The sequence below is a fragment of the Electrophorus electricus genome, chromosome 21 (assembly GCF_041902795.1).
Source record: "Electrophorus electricus isolate QZ-2024a chromosome 21, ASM4190279v1, whole genome shotgun sequence".
Taxonomy (NCBI): domain Eukaryota; kingdom Metazoa; phylum Chordata; class Actinopteri; order Gymnotiformes; family Gymnotidae; genus Electrophorus; species Electrophorus electricus.
The window spans coordinates 10,572,327-10,591,242 of NC_137517.1; the positions used below are offsets into that span (position 1 = coordinate 10,572,327).

General features: G+C 43.0%; 1 protein-coding gene across 2 annotated transcripts; it reads left to right on the forward strand.

The window, feature by feature from the left end:
- The first annotated feature begins 4,105 nt into the window (after nt 1-4,105).
- On the forward strand, nt 4,106-18,803 carry aggf1 (angiogenic factor with G patch and FHA domains 1). 2 transcript variants are annotated; one of them, XM_027019318.2, is made up of 16 exons: nt 4,106-4,166; nt 4,253-4,318; nt 5,110-5,492; nt 6,135-6,234; nt 6,364-6,551; nt 7,612-7,752; nt 11,071-11,262; nt 12,439-12,508; nt 14,400-14,502; nt 14,600-14,651; nt 14,814-14,915; nt 16,432-16,597; nt 16,767-16,843; nt 17,204-17,331; nt 18,196-18,295; nt 18,406-18,803. In XM_027019318.2, exons 3-16 carry the CDS (start codon nt 5,127-5,129, stop codon nt 18,592-18,594), a joined length of 1,974 nt encoding a protein of 657 aa, XP_026875119.2. In that variant the 5' UTR covers nt 4,106-4,166; nt 4,253-4,318; nt 5,110-5,126; the 3' UTR covers nt 18,595-18,803. The 2 variants fall into 2 exon arrangements, with proteins under 2 accessions (XP_026875119.2, XP_026875118.2); XM_027019317.2 differs by lacking the exon at nt 12,439-12,508 and adding an exon at nt 13,581-13,983.
- The last annotated feature ends 113 nt before the right edge of the window (nt 18,804-18,916 follow it).

An 18,916-nucleotide genomic window follows, 5' to 3' on the forward strand; every position in this document is an offset into this window, starting at 1 on the left:
GGCAGGTAGAGCTGGAGTTTAGGGTACAGACTAGTGTATGGGGTACAGACTGGTGTTTAGGTAGGCTAACAGCTGGTGTTTGGATACAGACTGGTCTTTAGGTAGGGTAACAGCTGGTGTTTGGGGTACTGACAGTTTTGCTGGGTTTTTATTTAGATCACTGCTTAGTTTTGTGCTTCAGCTCAGCTGCTTTTTAAGAAAGCAGAGCAGACAGCTTTTTGGGACACATGACTGCTGCAGTGGATCGTGAGCCTTCAGACATCTGCAGTTCAGCACACCATGCTTGAGAAGAATTCAGCTGACGTTTGCCATGCAAAATGTTCAGGGCCGGGCCTCATCAAAGGGGTGTGATAAGGCTGTGTTTCCATTCAGAGCAGCACACTGATCTAACTGGTCAGTGTGTCACTAAACACATTTAGTGTTACCTCCGCTGTCCTGAATATAAAAAGGCTTCCAAATGATTAATTCGGCAGATCATCTGATACTGAAGCCATTTATCGTCTGTGTCTCAGCGATGTATTCAGGTATTCATCAAGCATAGAAACAGCTCTGGGTTAAGGACGGACAGAGCCATATTATTCTGATGGCAGTGAAGCTTTTTACTCTATCATCCCTGCATAAGCAAAAGAAAGCAATGTGTGTGTGTGAGAGAGAGAGAGAGAAAGAGACTCATTCTGTTCTTGCTCAATTTTTGTTGGGTTTTTTTTTGTGGTTCCTGAAGCGCCGACGGCCCTGTTTGTGCCTGTCTGTGCTTGTGTGTGTATGCGCATGCGTGAGCATATATGCGCGTGTGTGTGGGGTGTGCATGAGTATGTATACGTGCATGTCTGAATCCGTGTCCTCCCCGCATCACTGAGAAAGGGCCATTGACTAATTTAGATTCTTGGTTTTAATTTCACTCCGAGTTTTGGCTCGAGCTCTCGGCTGTCCTCGGGCGAATCATCTGCTCCATGTAATTTCCCCCATGCGTTCCTGGGGGCCTCCTCTTGCCGGCTGACAAGGCCCTTGGGCCGCCTGGAGATCTGGCCGAGGCACGCCACACCTCCTGCTGCTGCCTCCAGAACATAAAGCCTTTCTCAAGTCAGCAGCCAAAGAAGCAAATCTTCTGCTGCACAACACCAGAAACAGTTCTGTGCTATATGCATTATCTGCACTAACGCATCCATGTCTGAGTTGAATGAGACAAGCCACTCACAAAGCCTCTCTCACTAACACTTCACTTTACACCCTTCTTCTGGATCCTTCTGATGAGGGTACTGCTATGAACTGAAATCCATCTGCTGGCCCAGTCAGGAAGTCTCTAGCCCGTTCACCACTGATCAGTTTCAGACTCCAGGGACCACTGTGGATTGGATTGTTATTTGGGTTCTCAAGACAGCAGCACCACCAACACTGTTTATCATCACAGTATCCCTGAAGGTTTCACAAGTGTCATTGTCACTGCTGGGTCGGTAGTGTTCTGAACGTTAATCTAGCAAAACTACCCAAAAGGATCAAGCCAATGGCAATCCTGGGAGACAGAAACAGACCAGTGACAAAGAGTTGGATGACGGCTAACACAAACTGTGCATAGCTTTCAATTGTACACCTACAAGGTTTTCAATAAATAAATACATAAACACACAGATGAAAGAGCAGCGGTGCAAGTGTTTCTATCTATTAGTGATCAGCAGAGCTAATGTCCCAGTAGCACTGATCTGCAGTGAAACTGTAGAGACAATAAAACCGAACACCCTCTAATCTGACGGCGCCTGCACAGAGGGAAATGTAAGACGCTATCGGCAGATATTGGAGATTTTATCGTGGATTGTATATTTTTCTTCGGGGGAGCTCTAACCAGTGGAGCGTCATCTTTGCCCATAGGGCTGTGAAACTCTCTTCCAAAACTCAGGATAATTTATGTGTAGTGTGTATGCGAACAAACACGTGTAATACTGTCTCTCTGTTCAGTACAGCGCCAAAAAAAAAAAATAAAAAAAATTCCACGTCTACCATTACTATTCTGTATTACTATTATCATTGATGTGCCAGAAATTACACACACAAGCATGTGTATGCATACACATACACAATCATATTAACCCGCTCCGTATGGCTACTGCTTTGATCGTGTGTAAAAGGTCATCATGCATAAATTTCTGTTCTTCAAAACACGAAAACACACGCAGCACACAAACAAGTACGTTCGCATAAACACGATCAAGGACGCACGCGTACACGCAAAGCGGTATGTATAAGCGCCGCGGTGCTGAGTCCACGTGAACGGGAATTATCGTCGGCGAATTCTGACCGGGAGAGCTCAACGGGAGGTCTTCTCCTGTTGTTTCTCGTTTTTCTCGCTACGATAAGCAAGCGTCTGCTCGCCGGGCCGAAAATACAGACTAATTGAATTCTTGAGGCATAGAGAACGGGAGGGGAAGGGACTGTAAGGGCTGGGAAGGGGGCGGGGGTAAAAGAGTGGAATCAGAAACCGTCTGGGTTTTGTTTTCATTAAGTATGTTTTTCATTGCATGTGATTAATGTGTTCGATTTTCCGTGAAAACCAAAAGCTACCTTTATTTCCACACTGTGTGTACACGCTTTCCACAGTGTAGCGCCACTTTGCGACGCTCTGTCGTACGGTACACAACGCTATACTACTGCCACTATATATATAGGGCACTTGTTTAAAAAAAAAAATCGCGTATAACGGGGAGGTTCTCCCGGAGCAGTGTGGCTGGACTATTTTCAGGTTTTTACACACACACCAAGGGTGGAGTGAGTGTATGGTAGCGAAGGACACTGCGGGTTGGTCCAAACCCTTACGAAGAGGCAGAACCAACTCCGCCTGTATCTTTAGTGCCCCCACAGTCATCAAAAAGTTTCTTTCAATTCACACACGTGTGTTACTACGTCAATTTTACACTCGTACACACTTGATTTAAATTCCAATTATACGCTAAGCCCATTTAACACAATAGTATGAGGCAGTGTCAAATTTCACACCCTGCGCTAAGCGCTCCACCACTCTCTTATTACCGCTAGTCTTCACACACTCACTGCGCGCTAGCACCTGACTCATGTGAGCACCATTAACAGCGCTAAGTCCGAAGTAGGTGCTGTCGGACAGATAGACATCTGTCACTCTGGGTCACGACTGTAGGAGCAGAGCAGTTTGAAAGAAAGAAAGTTTGCTAACGCTAAAATTACAAAACAAACAAATAAATTATTATTATTAATAATAATAATAATAATAATAATAATAATAATAATAATAATAATAATAATAATAATAATAATAATAATAATAATGTAATGGAACGTTAAGTATTAACGTTTAATCCCACACAGGCTTTAGGCTCCTCGGTGCTATTTGACTGTTTTCTTGTTGGACCGCAGGAAAAATCTATTAGACCTACGCTTACTTGCTTGAATACTCCATAGTCATCCTGCCTCCTTCTGGTGATAGACAGAATTTAAAGTATGCTGCTTTTGCATATATGTGCTCGAGTCCTACAAGGCCACAGTTTAATGTTCCCTTGGTCTAAACACGACTATCGATTAAGTTTATTATCAAGTCATTGGTAAAGTGTATTGCTTATGAGCCTGCAGAAAGCTCTAAAGCGGTCATTGTGTGGCCCTGCAGATATTGTTTCAGTAAAGTTGTTTTAGATCAACTTTAAGATTACAAGACCACTTTAAATTAGTTGGTTATTCTTCCCATTGCCAGAATCGAGATGTTGATTTAATTACTGAGCCGGAACTGGTTATATATGACAAATAGCTATTTTTGTATACGAGCCATTAATACATTCAATTTCCTTATGACCGAATTGTTAAATGCTACACTGCACATGATTTAGCTAATCGTCTAATTAAATCAGATCCACAATAATGGAGAATATTTGCATGACGATGGTGCTCTAGAATTGGATTTGAAAAAGATTGGTTTACAGATTTTTACACTGTGATTCGTGTTCACACTTAAGGTACATCGAGAAAACTACAGACCGCAGCAACATTGGTACGCGAATGCCTTTCCAAGACAAAAGAGGGCAGTATTTAGATAAATGCGTGGCTTACATTTGGAGGAAATGATGTAAAGGAAGCGATATTAGTTTCGTTTCTTTAATGAAAAATGGCGGCATCGGGCGGAGTGGAATATAAACACATCAAGTTTACTCATTGTAACTCACTTTATGATCAAACAAACTTGTACTCGGGTATGTTTCGAATGCAAGGTGATCATGCGATGTTTATCTTTGATTTACAGGTTAATCCGAAAGCTGAGACGATTTTTAATTGGAACTGTTTTGAACGACAACAGTTAGCGAAAACGGTAAGCGTCTCTGCGCCTTTTTGTAGCTTATCTTAAGATAGCTAATTAGCTAGATCGTACGACTAACAGTAGCTAGATACGACTAACAGTTATAGACAGTTATAGTTTTGCTTTATGTTGAAAGATGTCTGTTAGCTAATGTTAGCAGGCTGGCCTACACGACTCGCTGCGATAGCTACTGGTATAATTTCAGTTTTGCTCGCTAACCTAGCTTGTTAGCTACAGTTGGTATCATTTCAGTTTTTGCTAGCTAAGTAACTTAACTAGGTTAATTAACTACCCAGTGGTCGCTCTAGTGGTACTAAATTTATCTACGATTGTTGTAAACTCGAATTTCACGATTGTAACGTTAAAGTTACTACCTATGTAGTACCTGTTTACTTGGTTTGCTCAGTCAACGTCTTCAGTTAGAGATGTGGATTTCTGAAACTTGGCTTTCTGCTTATTCTGAGTTACCTCTAATTACTCATGGGTTTATTATTGATCACGAAAAACCTTCAGTGCCTTGCCATTAACTTCTCTTAAACGTCAGAACAGCCTTCTTTCAATAATTTAAAGGAATGGTTGGTGGGGTGGATATGCACCATTTTCCACTTACCCCAGTTGTATTTGACCAACCAAGACATTTTTGATATCTGACTAGGCTAGTGTAGCTAAGTATTGGAAGCCATTTCAACCAAAGCCCTTTACAGTTTGTGTTTGAGTACATTGTATTTAAAGCCTAGGTTTAATTTACAGGGTTGTCACTGTTAAAGCAGATGAGTTAATCATTCACCTGTTGTCTGTGTCAGAGGGGGTGTCCTGCAGGATGGCGAGTGGGGTGCATGAGGTCTCCAGCTCCGAGCTGGTGGCTCTGCAGACAGGAGGAAGCTCAGAGTCTGATGCCGAGCTTGTGCAGTGTGGGAGCTCCAGAGCAGAACTATCTGGCTGGAAAGAGGGCAGAGAGGACTGTGGAGCTGATCCTGAGCCAGCCATGGAGTCCAAGCCTGTGCTAGCAGCTGAGTCAGAAAACGCGCGCCGACATGAGGCAGAACGTCTACAGGAGGAGGTGGTGAGGCTTCAGCAGGAACTCCATGTGTGTTTGAGTGAACTGCAGAGAGTGCAGGCCCAGCTCAGCCACAGTGCAAGGCTTCAGAAGAACACAGAGAGCTACAACCAGGACCTTAGACAGCAGGTAACAGCGAGATCTACAACCAGTCATCTAGCCACTGAAAAATAAACACCAAAATCTCATGCCGTGCAAAGCTTGTGTGAATTGTGAGGAACAGTTGTGAAGAGATTATGGTAATGTGTTCCATAATTTGGGGGCCATGACACTGAAAGATGCTCCTAGTGGTGACAAATCAGAATTTTGGGACACATAAAAGACCTGTACCAGAGTACCTAAGTTTTCAGGCAGGGCAGTATGGGTGCAGGAGATCAGCTAAACAGGCTGGTGCTAGACCATGTGAAGACTTGTTGGTTAGCAGGAGGAGTTTAAACTGGATGTAATAATTGATGTGTGTAATATGTGGGTGTGCGACAGTGTCCTGTTTGCTGTGGGTGTAGACGGATAGGTATGTGTGTGTGTATGTGTGTATGTGTGTGTGTGTGTGTGTGTGTGTGTGTGTGTGTGTGTGTGTGTGTGTGTGTGTGTGTGCCGTGCGCTGTAGGTTGAGAAGGGCAATCATGTCTGTATGAATGTGCGTGTATGTTTTCTTCATACAGTAGCTTGAGAAGGGTAGGCGTGTGTGTATGTACTGCATAATTTAGGTGTGGAAGGGTAGTAATGTGTGTGTGTGTGTGTGTGTGTGTGTTTGTGTGCTGCATACTATAGGTTGAGAATCTAAGTGTGGAACTCCATGAGCGGAAGAAGAAAGAAAAGAACCGTGTGGAGAGAGAGACTCAGACTGAGGAGTACACCTGGAGTGAGACAGGTAGTGTCACACTGCTTTCTGCACCCCCCAGCTCCCAGTTTGCAGCTTTATTTATAACCTTGTTTATCAACTGCAGTAGCATTTAGAACACAAGTCACTAACTTTTCCATATTTCTTAATACTTGACAGATTATTATAATTACTACTATGGCAACTACTCTGAAACCACTGCCAATATAACAGCAGAAATGGAGCAGGCTGTTTCCACGGAAGCGCAGGAAACCTCAGAACTCACAGAAGTGTGTCCCATAGCTGCAGTGACCATGGCAGTCAATCTGCCCCAGGCAGAGGAAGTGACAGATGTTGACAACACAGAGGTACTGGTGGTGTGAGCACTGTGCTGTTTATTTTAAATTTCCTTTCAGATCTGATATCACTGTGTTACTAATATACAGTTCTGTGGAATGCTGTATTTTGATTGGTTAGTCAAGGCCTACAGAGATCTGTGGTTTCTGAATAACAGATTGTTGTATATGTACATGTACAATGCAGTCTGTTAATATCAGGCTACTACTGCTGATATTAGTCAGCTAGCTTCACAGTAGTTGTATGTTACATTTTCTGTCAAATTACTTATTTCTTTGGTATGTAGCAGGAAAATGTACAAGCAGCAAGTCATCATTGCTACATAAATCCATCTAAGATGGTACAAGCCACCCTTCTCTGTTTGGCATTTGGCTTTAAAACTTGACAAGTTTTAACAAGCCGTATGAAGTACTGCAAATGTGGTTAGAACCTTCTGGAACCTTCTGTATCAGGTTAACTCTCAGGTCCAAGGGGGCTGTCAAGTCATCAACGTTACCAGTCCTGATTAGGCTGTCTTAAAGCTTCATTTCCTTAAGCAGTGTAGTGTATTACATCATTTGCTTCCCAGGGACTGTATGGGACTGTACCTGGCCTAATGAAGTGTCATGTGCACTGGAGTACATTCTACCCTAGCAGTGCTTCCAGTCTAAAACACAGACAGACAGAGAGACAGGCTCACACTGTGGGCTGTGTGATCAGTGCAGCCAGAATCCAGTGCTGAATTATGCTGTTTTGAGACTGCAGAGTGCGATATTGAAGGTTCTTCCTCTGGTGATATTTCTGGAGATACTAACACATTTCCTTTGCTCTAATTTTAATGTTGTTTTAGTGCAGAGTAGCAAGAAGGTCCAAGTGTTTCACTCAAAATTGTCACATGACATGTTTGTGTGTTTGCTTTATTGGACCTGCAGAATCCTGCTATAACAGTTATACATCTGTGTTACGTGTGTGCGTGTGTGTGCGTGTGTGTGCGTGTGTGTGCGTGTGTGTGCGTGTGCGCGTGTGTGCGCGTGTGCGTGCGTGCGCGTGCGTGCGTGTGCGTGCGTGCGTGTGCGTGCGTGCGTGTGTCAGGCAGGCAATGGTGATGGTGGTTCGTCTATAGCAGACATGCTGAGGGCCACAGCAGAGGAGGCGCTTACTCAGACAGGCTTCGTGTTCGACGAGAGCTCGGGCCTGTACTACGACCATGCCACCGGCTTCTACTACGACACGGTGAGTCCATCTCCAGTCACTTCATCTGCACATTGGGGTCCTTGCAGCAAGAACAGTCATGCAGTGCTGTGCTAGGACAAGCAAAATGGCCAATTACATATGTCATGGGATTAATATAGTCAGTCCAAAGCTATAGAGGAAGTTCTGTGCAGTCGGACAGTGCATCATCCAAATGTGTGTTCTTTAGAAGTCATTGTAGTGTAGTGCTGGGCAATAAATCATTGTAGTGTCGTGCTGGGCAATAAATCGATCTCGTGTCCATAACAATGATAAGCATTTGATATTTTTTTATTCTATAAGCATAGCTGTAATAGTCAATCACACAGCAGAAATAATCATGACAACAGCCAGTTAGTTTTGGCTTGAACATGACTACACACCTATGGCTACACACCTATTTCCTACATATTGTTTGAAGTACCAGCGCTGAAGAAAGCACTGAAAAAAATCTGTGCAAACGAGCGAGTGGCACAAAAGTGAAAGTGAAATTGCAAAGATGAGGAGATTATTGACAACAAAGTTACCACAACAGTGATATGGAAGTGGATTGGATATCTGAAAAGCAATGAAGCACAGACTAAAACGGTCTGCACAGATTAAGACAGTTGCTTGAAAGAGCTCTGTTATAGGAGTTATAGTGTAGTCAGCAGAACAGAAGAGCACTACACAACAATTCACAGACCCAGATTAGGGGCTTTTAGGCCTATAGCACTATGTTTTATGGTAGTTCAATTTATTAGTTTATCTTAAAAGGAATAACCAATGCACATTAACATTTGAGTTAAAACTAACATGAGTGTCTGCTATTTTTTCTCATTTACAAACAAATGTTAAAGGAGACCTATTATGCTATTTTACTACAATAGATTTGCATGTGTGAATGTTCTTCAGTTTTCATCATACTGTATACTGTCTAACACAGTGTTAGAGCTCCTGCGTCCTTAAGCTCCCCTTCCTGACAAGCCCAGTGTGCTCTGATTGGTCAGCTCACCCTCTCTGTTCCCTCCAAGCTTGCCAGTAGGCGGGCAGTACAGCTTGTTTTACAACATTGCATCATCTTGTAGCAAAGGAAAGGTCTGGAATTCTAGTGAAGTGTTTCAGGTGTTTATTTGCAGCTTTGCACACTGTTTGCATGCACAAAAAGCTATACAACACACTAAAGAGAAGGGAAAAACCAGAACAGCATCATGGGTCCCCTTTAAAACATTCTTGGTGAAACAAACGATCGGTCGCATGTTAAGTATTAGCCAAGCATATATTAAAGAACCTGGTGGAAAAAGCAGTTATGCATGCAGCAGGTTGGATTGGAGTCAGATTTTAGCCAATAACCTCACACTCATTAATACTAGTTAGAGAACCAAGGCTGGGTAGCAGGTTAGGCAGTATAAGATAATGTGAGCTTTCATCCTTTTCTAGGTGATTTTGAACAAGCGTTGAAAATGGATCATGTTCAGTGTTTTGCACTTTTATCACCGTCTGTTGCCTTTCTACGTGGGCAGTTAAAAAGAATCAAAAATACAATTAAACAAACCTAATAGACCAGTAAAGGTGTTTTGTGTTATAACAAATAGCACTACCATTTATATCTCTATACCATTCATATCTCTCCAACTAGCTTATATAAAAACATATATGTCCCTATCAAACTTTTGTGCAGTCACACTCCTTTTCTCTACTCAAAACTTTAAATTGTCAGAAATGATCACAAATATATAAATTCATAACTTCTATGGGACAGCACAGTATCACTCCCATATTTAAAATCGACTAGATGTAACACAGTGTGATCTTAACTGGTAAAAATATGCAATAGTTTGTTCTATATGACCAGCATTTCAGAACAGCAGTTAATACAACATAAAACCTTTCACAGAACCAACAAACTCATCAGAGGTGCTCCATATGGGCTTTAACCCCAATATTACCTGCCAACATTACCCAGCCATAAGAGACAATTACATTCTCTGAGTTTTTTCATATCCATAAGTTCTGGTCTGAGGTCATGGGAAAGTCATGGAGATTTCAGGCTTCGGCCGCCCCACTGTAGCTCTACTTACCTTTATCTCTTCATTACTAGCTCCCAGCCACCTACTTTATAATACTTACTGACCGTTTACCAAAATTTTACTACTGAACCAGAAGGACAGAACTCAAATCTTAAAGAATTGGCTCACCCTTCTTATAAATCACATTTTGGACTTTTACTTAAACCACATGCTCATAATGACTGTGCAGTAGCAAGTGGGTCTGGGTTGTCCAATCAAAGAAAGGTGTAGCTTAAGGGTTTAATTTCGCCCAAGCCAGAGTACACCTGATTCCAATTTTTTAATCAGTTCTCCGTGTTGAGCTGACTTGTATCAGATGTCCAGTAACATGGTTAGATTGAAAAACCCCTAACCAGGATGGCTTTTTGTAGAGAAGCATGGACATCCTGGCTATTGAGCACAGAGCACATTGTTGTGATGCGATCCATATAAACTCCCTAGCAACCACATTACTTAAAACCATATGGACCAAACAAATAGAGGGACTACACTGATCCCGTTAAACACATCAAAACACTTAGTAAATGTCAATATATATATTGCACATGTGCATCCAAGAAATGCTTTTTGACTGGCAGTGTATCCAAACCTTTGAGGATAGCTGATGTAAGCCTATTCCTAACTCTGATTCCCGCATGGTATTGTCTGATATTCCCATATAGTTCCACCTAACTTGGAAATAAAAAAAAACAAAATCCAAAATATCTCAACTAAAAGGACCAACAAGATTTTTATTCTTGTAGTTCTGTTCACCCCAGATGCTGTAGCTAATAATAATAAACATTTCAGGGGCTTTAATGTTCCCGGGAACATAGAGTAAGTAAGATTGTGTAAAGGATGATTTAAAAAAAACAAAAACAAACTATATATAAATATGATAAAATACTCCAACAACTATCAAAACCCATTTGCCCAGTCATAATGCTGATGTTCTAATGAGCACAGGTAATTAACATCTCTTTGTCCAAGACTCCCAACATGCTGCACCACTCAAGCAGAACTGTACTTGATGGTGCAAAGTGAGATGAATAAGGATTATTCAGCCCTGTATTTACAAATATTACCAATGCTTCCAGATGATGAGAGATGGAAATCTAAAAGCAAGATGGACTTGTTTGTTTGCTTTTTTTTGCACATGTATTATGTACCCATAAGACAAAACATTAACCTTATTTGAAGTCAATCACAGAATCGTGGTTCCTTGGTGCTTATATAACTGGTGATTTAGTTATGCTGAATTTAAAGTGTCCAGTCGTGGTCCTTTCATTTGCAGAGTAGCCAACTATACTACGATGCCAGCACAGGCATGTACTACTACTATGACCCAGAGAGTGGGAAGTACCAGTTTCACTCCAGAATCGAGCTGCCAGTGGCTCAGCCAGCGCAGGCCGATGGCTTGCCAGACAAGGCTAGCAAGAAGAGGAACAAGAAGACCGTGGAGAGAGGGGCCCAGCTGGAGAGCGGGGTAAGGCACTCGCAGAGTTGAAGCTGATTGGACAAAGCACTTACCAACATATAATTTTGTTTGGATGGAGAAAAGGGTGAACTTTAATGTGATTGGATCTCGATTAGATTTTGAACTGATTTTAATTTGATTTGGGAAAATCCTAATCTCATCACGACAGGCTTTGAACTGAGCCCAGGAGTTGTAGCTTTTTCATTGCTTACCATTAGCATACTGGCAACAGCTGTGTGCTTTGACTTTTTTAAAGGGTTGAGTGAGTGGTTCCTCTTGGGAAATGATCATTATTCTCTGTTAATTTGTGATTTAAAATGGCCAAAGCTGCTGTGGCAGGTTTGAAGCAATTACACTCTGTCTCAGAGAACTGGAACATTCCCTGTATAACTCTGTTCACCAGACATCTCCCTATTCCACCTTGCAGCTCGCTCTCTCATACTTACAGGGACCTGTTTGGTTACTTGGGAACACATACCAACGATTTTGGAGATACACACACACACACACACACACACACACACACACACACACACAGACCGACCAGTCTGGTCACTCAGACATACTAAGTCTGTCACTCATGCTTGTGTTTTCTATTTGGAGGCTGATTTGTGAATTCTGGAGTGTACAGAGAGTAGTAGTGGTATTGAGTGTCATGGTTATTGGACTTGAATATTATAGCTGTAGGGCTTGAATGTAAAGTTCTACACAGCCAGCAGTAACACAGCCAGGTGATCTGATGTACAAGACACCTTACACTGAGATTACAATAGCTGAGGTTACAATAGGTCCAGGTCTCCGAGCTTAATTGCTGTTTGACTCGTTACTGTGGCTATAGGATCAGAATGCAAATATGAGCTATATCCATAGAGTTGGACCTTTTTGGATTTTGTGTTAATCTTAAAGAGTTTGACTGCTTTATTGTTGTAGGATTAGCTCTTCAACATGTTATAGTAATGGGACTTAATTGTTATGGTTGTATAATTTAAATGCTTTGAGTGTTATGGCTGTAGGATTTGAGTGTTTTGGCTTTAGAGCTTCTGTATTGTGGTTTTAGTGTTTGCGTGTTTTTTAGGATATTAGTGTTATGGTTATTGGGTTTGAGTGTTAGGGCTGTAGGATGAGTATGTTCTTGTCCTGACTGCAGAGTCAGAATTTGATCCTGTGCTGTTCTTCTTGCTGTAGGTTGAGGCTCTCACTAACTCTCTGGCAAAGCTGAAGATAGTCCAGTGTAGAAGGAGACCAACACACAGAGGTAGATTTCACCTTCATGTATTTCACTAGATTTCACATACTCCTAAAATGACTAGCTCTTATCAGCACACCAGCATGAATCCAGAGGGTAGACAGGGTCTGGAGCGGCTGAGACTCCAAACTCCAGTTCTCATTCTAGCCTCTGTTTTATGAACTCTGTGTAGTATTTTTGCATTTAATGCATAGTGAATGGCACTTTGGTAATCCGTCATTCCCAGTTACTGTAGGTAAGATAGAGCTGGATAAGAAAATCACTTTAAATGAGGCCCTTCTGAAAGTGTACGTGTGGCTAAGTTCATGACTGATAGTCACCACATGCAGGGCCAAGATAATGGTGCACTCATAGTAGGTAGATTTAAGGGCTTCATGAAGCATTTTTATAGCCTGTGTAACTTCCTAAAAAAACCCGCATAAATCACGTACAAGTTCATGTACAGTATATTTATGTAGATCAGTGATTATGCTGGTGGCTTCATCTGAAGTCAAAATGTCACTGTTGAAGCAGGGACCTTCAAATAAAGGGGTTTTTTTTTTTCTCCAGGGAGTTATTTCTTCTGCAGTCTCCCAAGCAAACTGTTCTGTTTCTTGTTCTCCACACATTTCAACACATGCGTCCACTGTCCGGGAGTGCATCTCAAGAATGCAGATCGTGGTGCAAGCATGATGAAATCTGACATGCATGAGTAGATCTTAATGCAGAACTGGGTGAAACACTGTGTAACTGTGTAGATACTCCTACAGCTAAGGACAAGTGATTGTGCTGTATTTAGACTTACTCTGCGTTTGAGGGCTTCAGCATTTTTCTAGTGTTCTCCAAGTTTTTTTTTTGTGCAGTCGAGCTATGTTTTGGATATGTGACTTAAAAGTAGGGCTAATGAAATGTACTGTTTGAGCACTGTAGGTTGTTAGAGTAGACTGTCTCGCTTTCCTCTGAATTTACAAACTGCCACTCCAAATGGAAACTACAAGCCTCTGATACACCAATATGCAAATCTGCAGCCCACACTCACAAATGGGGAAAGTCCAGAAACAAGTCCTCATTCCTGATTGGCTGAATATCTACTGACTGGCAGGATGGTGGCAGTGTGGGGGATGGGCGCCGAGAGAATCGCGTAGAGCCAGCGAAGGACGAAGCGACTGCACAGAAGCGAGAGCATCGTTCACGGAGCAGGAAGCGCTCGTCTCACTCTGACGATTCCGGGCGACGGCGGAAGAAGAGCAGGAGGCGGAGGCGGAACAGGTCACACTCTGACGACAGACAGCGCAGGAAGAAGAAAAAGAAGAGATCACGTGAGCGCAGAGCGCGGAAGCGACGCTCCAGGGAAGGCAGCGGCCAGAGTGAGCCAGAAGAAGGTGAAATCACAGGCTCAGAGGGAGAGGGAAGTTTGTCATCCACCTCTTCATCATCTTTGGCTTCAACCCTGCCAGCCTCGCCAGCTCCTGAAAGCCCAGACAAAGAAGAACAGACACAGGAAGGTGAGAGAGGGGGAAAATGAAAAGAAAGAAGACCAGACAGTATTGTAGCTGCAGGAAAGGCAAATATGAAAGTACCTGAGGTGTTGAGAACCAAGTAACAGCTCTCAGCTTCAATGGTACAAATTCACAAGTTGTAGCTATCATTAAAAAATGGGCACAGGTTCCTACATGTGTGTTGCCAAGTGGGATGTGCAGTACCCTTCCCCATTCAGTGAGCTAGGTAGAACACTAAAGGTTCACAACCACCTCGGGTTTTGGCCACTAGCCAGTGAACTACTACTTAGTTACCCTAACTGTGTGTGTGTGTGTGTGTGTGTGTGTGTGTGTGTGTGTGTGTGTGTGTGTGTGTGTGTGTGTGTGTGTGTGTGTGTGTGTGTGTGTGTGTGTGTGTGTGTGTGTGTGTGTGTGTGTCACAGAAGCATGGCCTCCATGTGTGAGGGTGACTGTGGTTCGTTCCCCTGTCATGGAGCCCGGAACACTCTTCATCCTTACAGCTGACACTGTGGCGACTATCGGCAGGTCAGTGGCGTGTCCAGCCCAGACCCTCACCTGTACTTTACTTTGTTCTGGTTGGTTGTAAATTTGCTGTTAAGCATGTTTGTTTGTGTGTTTGCAGAGAGAAAGACATGCACCATGCTGTCAGAATTCCAGAGATGGGAGTGAGTAAGGTATGAACTACTGACCTCTTTAAAACGTAGTATTGTGTTTCTCTTTTTATGTTCTCATGTGTATTGAGAGTAAAGTAACTGTTCGTGCTTGTGTGCATTTGTATGCACGCTCATGTGGGTGTGTTTGTGTGTCTGTGTGTGTGTGTTTGTGTGTGCGTACAGTCACATGCAGAGGTTTATTTCGATCAGGATCAGCAATGTTATATGCTGGTGGACCAGGGCAGTCAGAATGGCACAGTCATCAATGGAAACAGAATACTGCAGGTAGCAAACCTCACCCACACGCTGGAACAGCGCAGGTCTCAAGTTCATTAGACTGGTAGCCTGACCAGTGTACCTACCTTTTTTAGTTGTGGAAGGTGATCGGAACTTTTCATTCACTAGTCTCTTTACTAGAAACACCATTCGGTGTATAGCCAGAGTCTGTAGAGTCTATTGATGCCATGCACAGTCTGTTAGCCCTCCTCCAACTCTTTCAATGTGCAATTTCCGACCACAGTTCATATGACAGATCACACCCTGAACCCCCCCCCTCCCAAAGATAAAAAAACAACAATATATTATCATATAAATATGTGATTTAACGGGGAAACTAAAAGATATGACGGAGCCTGAGCATCCATAGCATTAAATCCATCTGCCTAATATGGTAAGAGCCTATCGTGCCAACAATACAGCTCTGACCTGTTGAGCCATGTCCACCATAAGACCTCTGAAGGTGTCCTGTGTAATCAGACACCAAGACATTAGCATTTACATTTTCGGCATTTAGCAGACACTCTTATCCAGAGCAACTTACAAAAGTGCTTTGTCATCTACGCATAGAATGTATCCCAGCCAGTATGGTAGGTTAGAGTTCAAGATATCATTGAACTAGAAACCTGTTGAAATTCAGAGATTAAATATAAACTCTGTATCTGACAAGGGTAAGTGTAATAACAGTATCAAACTATATGTGCTAGCAGCAGATCCTTTAAGTCCTGTAAGTTGTGTGGTGGGGCCTCCATGAATCTTCTATAAGACTTGTTTTTCTAGCACATTCCATAGATGTTTGATTGGATTGAGATCTGGGGAATTTGGAGCCACCAGGTTGACACATTCAACTCTTTTCCATGTTCCTCAGACCATTCCTGAACAATTTTTGCTTTCTTCTCATAGCGCTTCAAGAACTTACTATTCACTTGTTGACCAATTTGTCACACCTCTTGCTTGACAGCTGTCATTGGAATGAGATAATCAGTGTTATTCACTTCACTTTCAGTGTTATGGGTGGTATGAGTGTACATGTGTGTATGTGCATGTACAGCTGGAGTAGTTTAACACCATCCTCCACTATAATGTCAGTATTAATACTCTGTTGAGAATGGTCCAACACACAATCAATATCTGGTTAGAAGGGTTCTTGTGGTCAGAAATTGACGTGATCGAGGATGGCTGATACATTATGCATGACAGCAGATGACCTGCAGTCTGGAACTGTATGTTTGTAAATGCACCTGTAAGATAAGTGTATGTCATAAACGGACGGTGAGTGTAGGTACAAGGTGGGTTTTTCTAATAGTGTTCTTTTTATGACTACGTTGTTTAATTGTACTGTTGTTAACTAAAGCACTCAGTCATATTTAGTTATAGGCTAATAACTATGCTGCAACTCTCTATGCTTGTGCTATGAAAACTGTTTAATAGGCAATGTATTGATATTTATGCATGCAACATTTTCTCCTCATGAGTTGTATGTGTGCATGTTTGCGCGTGTGTGCGGATTTGTGTGTATGTGCAGCCAAAGGTGCGGTGTGACCCTTGGCCTTTGACCCACGGTGATGAAGTGAAGCTGGGGGAGACTGTTTTGTCCTTCCACATTCACTCGGGCAGCAACACCTGTGACGGCTGCGAGCCAGGACAGGTGCGAGCCCACCTGAGCCGCAACCGCCGCGAAGAGAGCGCAGGTGCACATGCTCTTCCTGTCAGGCCCTCTGTGTCCTTTTCTCCAGAGTAAACAGGAACTTTACAAATACCATTGCCAAGAAATCCACCGTTGTTTCCGTATATGTGATTGCTGCGTGGGTGAGAGAGAGAGAGAAATTGCTGAACTGTGTGCGTTTGGCTGATTTTCAGGGTGTGGGAGCAAGGAGGACAAAGAGGTACAGAGGCAGAGAGAGCTCAAGCAGATGAAACTCAAATATGGTCTGAAAGTAAGTCTCCTCTGCGTATTTTACTTCGTCTCTAATGCAGACCTCAGCTCCCCCCAGCCACCCACCCAAATCCAAAATACTCGTATATACAAAGTTAACATTTCCATTTGTTTCTGGAGTCAAGAAGTCAGCCAAGAGCACAGTTCTGCTGTAGGGCCTTAAAGCACCCATTCACTACATTGTAATAGGTGCTAATAACACTTAATTGTAAATTTTGCATTTGCCAGAAATTCAAAACTGAATGGCTGACAGTATTACATAAATCTGGAGAAATGCTACAAAAGGTGGTGTGTGTGTGTGTGTGTGTGTGTGTGTGTGTGTGTGTGTGTGTGTGTGTGTGTGTGTGTGTGTGTGTTATAGAGCAGTGAGTATGAGGACAGCAATGTGTTGCGGAGCGGTAAGTACAAGGACCGGGCAGAGAGCAGGAGGCAGACGATGGGCAGTGAGGGAACCTTCCACAGAGACGATGCACCTGCGTCTGTACATGTGTACGCACACACACAGATAAACTACCAATTTCAATTCCTCACATGATTATATTTCCAGTATGTTGTTCTGAGAGCACAGTTCTGACTCCAAGAGAGAAGCCTACTCCATAATTTCCTAATTTCAGATGCTCTGTTTAGTGAGGCAAGAGTTGTGTGATTTGGATTAGCTCCTAATAGTAGCTTTTTCTAATTGATTGATTATCTTTGGTACAGAACTACATTTTAGACATAATTCTGGACTGGTAGCTCTTGAAAGAAACTATGGCAAGACTTTTAAATGCTTGCACTCAAAACTAGCTACTCTTTTACCCATGTATTATGGAATCTGAGTGAAAGGTGGCAGTGGAAGTGTGTGGGGGTGTGTTGGAGTGCAGCCAGAGCATTTCCTGGACTGCACCTGGCCCTGTTTATGGGCACAACACACAACTTTATTATTATAGATAACTGATTTTAGGAACTGGGTGTCATAAGGGATCAGTTTTTGGTAACGTGATTATAAATTGCTGTCCTTACTACAGTAATTTGGCTGTTGGGCAGGGAGCAGAGATTGGCTGTACCACACTGTCTTTGTGTTTGTATGTGCTTGCGTGTGGGAAGAGCTCAATTTAATCTCTCGGAGTAGTGTACGGGCTATCTTGACTTGGCTGGGGCGAGAATGGTAATCCCAGGTGTCCCGTACAAGTCCAGGTGTCGATCCTGTGACTGATAAGTACCCATGAGCGCGAGTGTGTATGTTAGTACGAATGTATGTAACCTATATTTTGCCACCATTTGCTGCTGTTCTTTTACTTGTTCTTAGACCCCTTATGTTATCGCCGAACTCTTATGGAATGTCTGCCTGTGTGTGTGTGTGTGTGTGTGTAGCGAGATCAGCGAGGAGAATAAGGGCCGGCGGATGCTGGAGAGAATGGGCTGGAAGAGTGGAGAGGGACTAGGCAGAGATGGAGCTGGCATCACAGAGCCCGTAAATACACCAAATACACTCATGCACGTACATTCCAAAGCATTTGCTCATAGGCCATAAATTCACACATGAAAATATTTAAAATATTTGTGTTCCCATTTAACCCCCAGATCGGGCTGAAGGTGCGGCCTGGGCAGTCGGGTTTGGGCTCTGCTACCCCGCTTTCCGTGGAGGAGGCATCTGTGTGTCGCAGCAGGAACCAGCAGAACTGGGAGCGAGCGAGGGAACGCTTCTCACACACGCACGCCCCTGCCACCAAGCCACTGCAAGCCTGGGTCAAAGGGCAACCCGCACAGTGACCTCGGAGTCAGGGATCAACCCCAGGAGAAGCACACAGTTTGGGGGTGGGCTGTCCAGAGAGGTGGGACCTAGAGGAGGACACATCAGTTTATTCAGTGGATTAACCAATCCCATTTAACTGGAGAATGGGACAGACCGTGAAAGACTGACAGTTTGTATATTTTAAATCTGATTAACTAAATGCACAATAAACTGTGCATAAACAGTATTGTTTTTTTCATGTGTTTGAAGAATACAAAATATTACACAATACACAAAATTGTTAATGTCTTAAAGCCAATGTGATGTGAGAAGTGGTTCTCGGTTACTCTTGGATTCAGC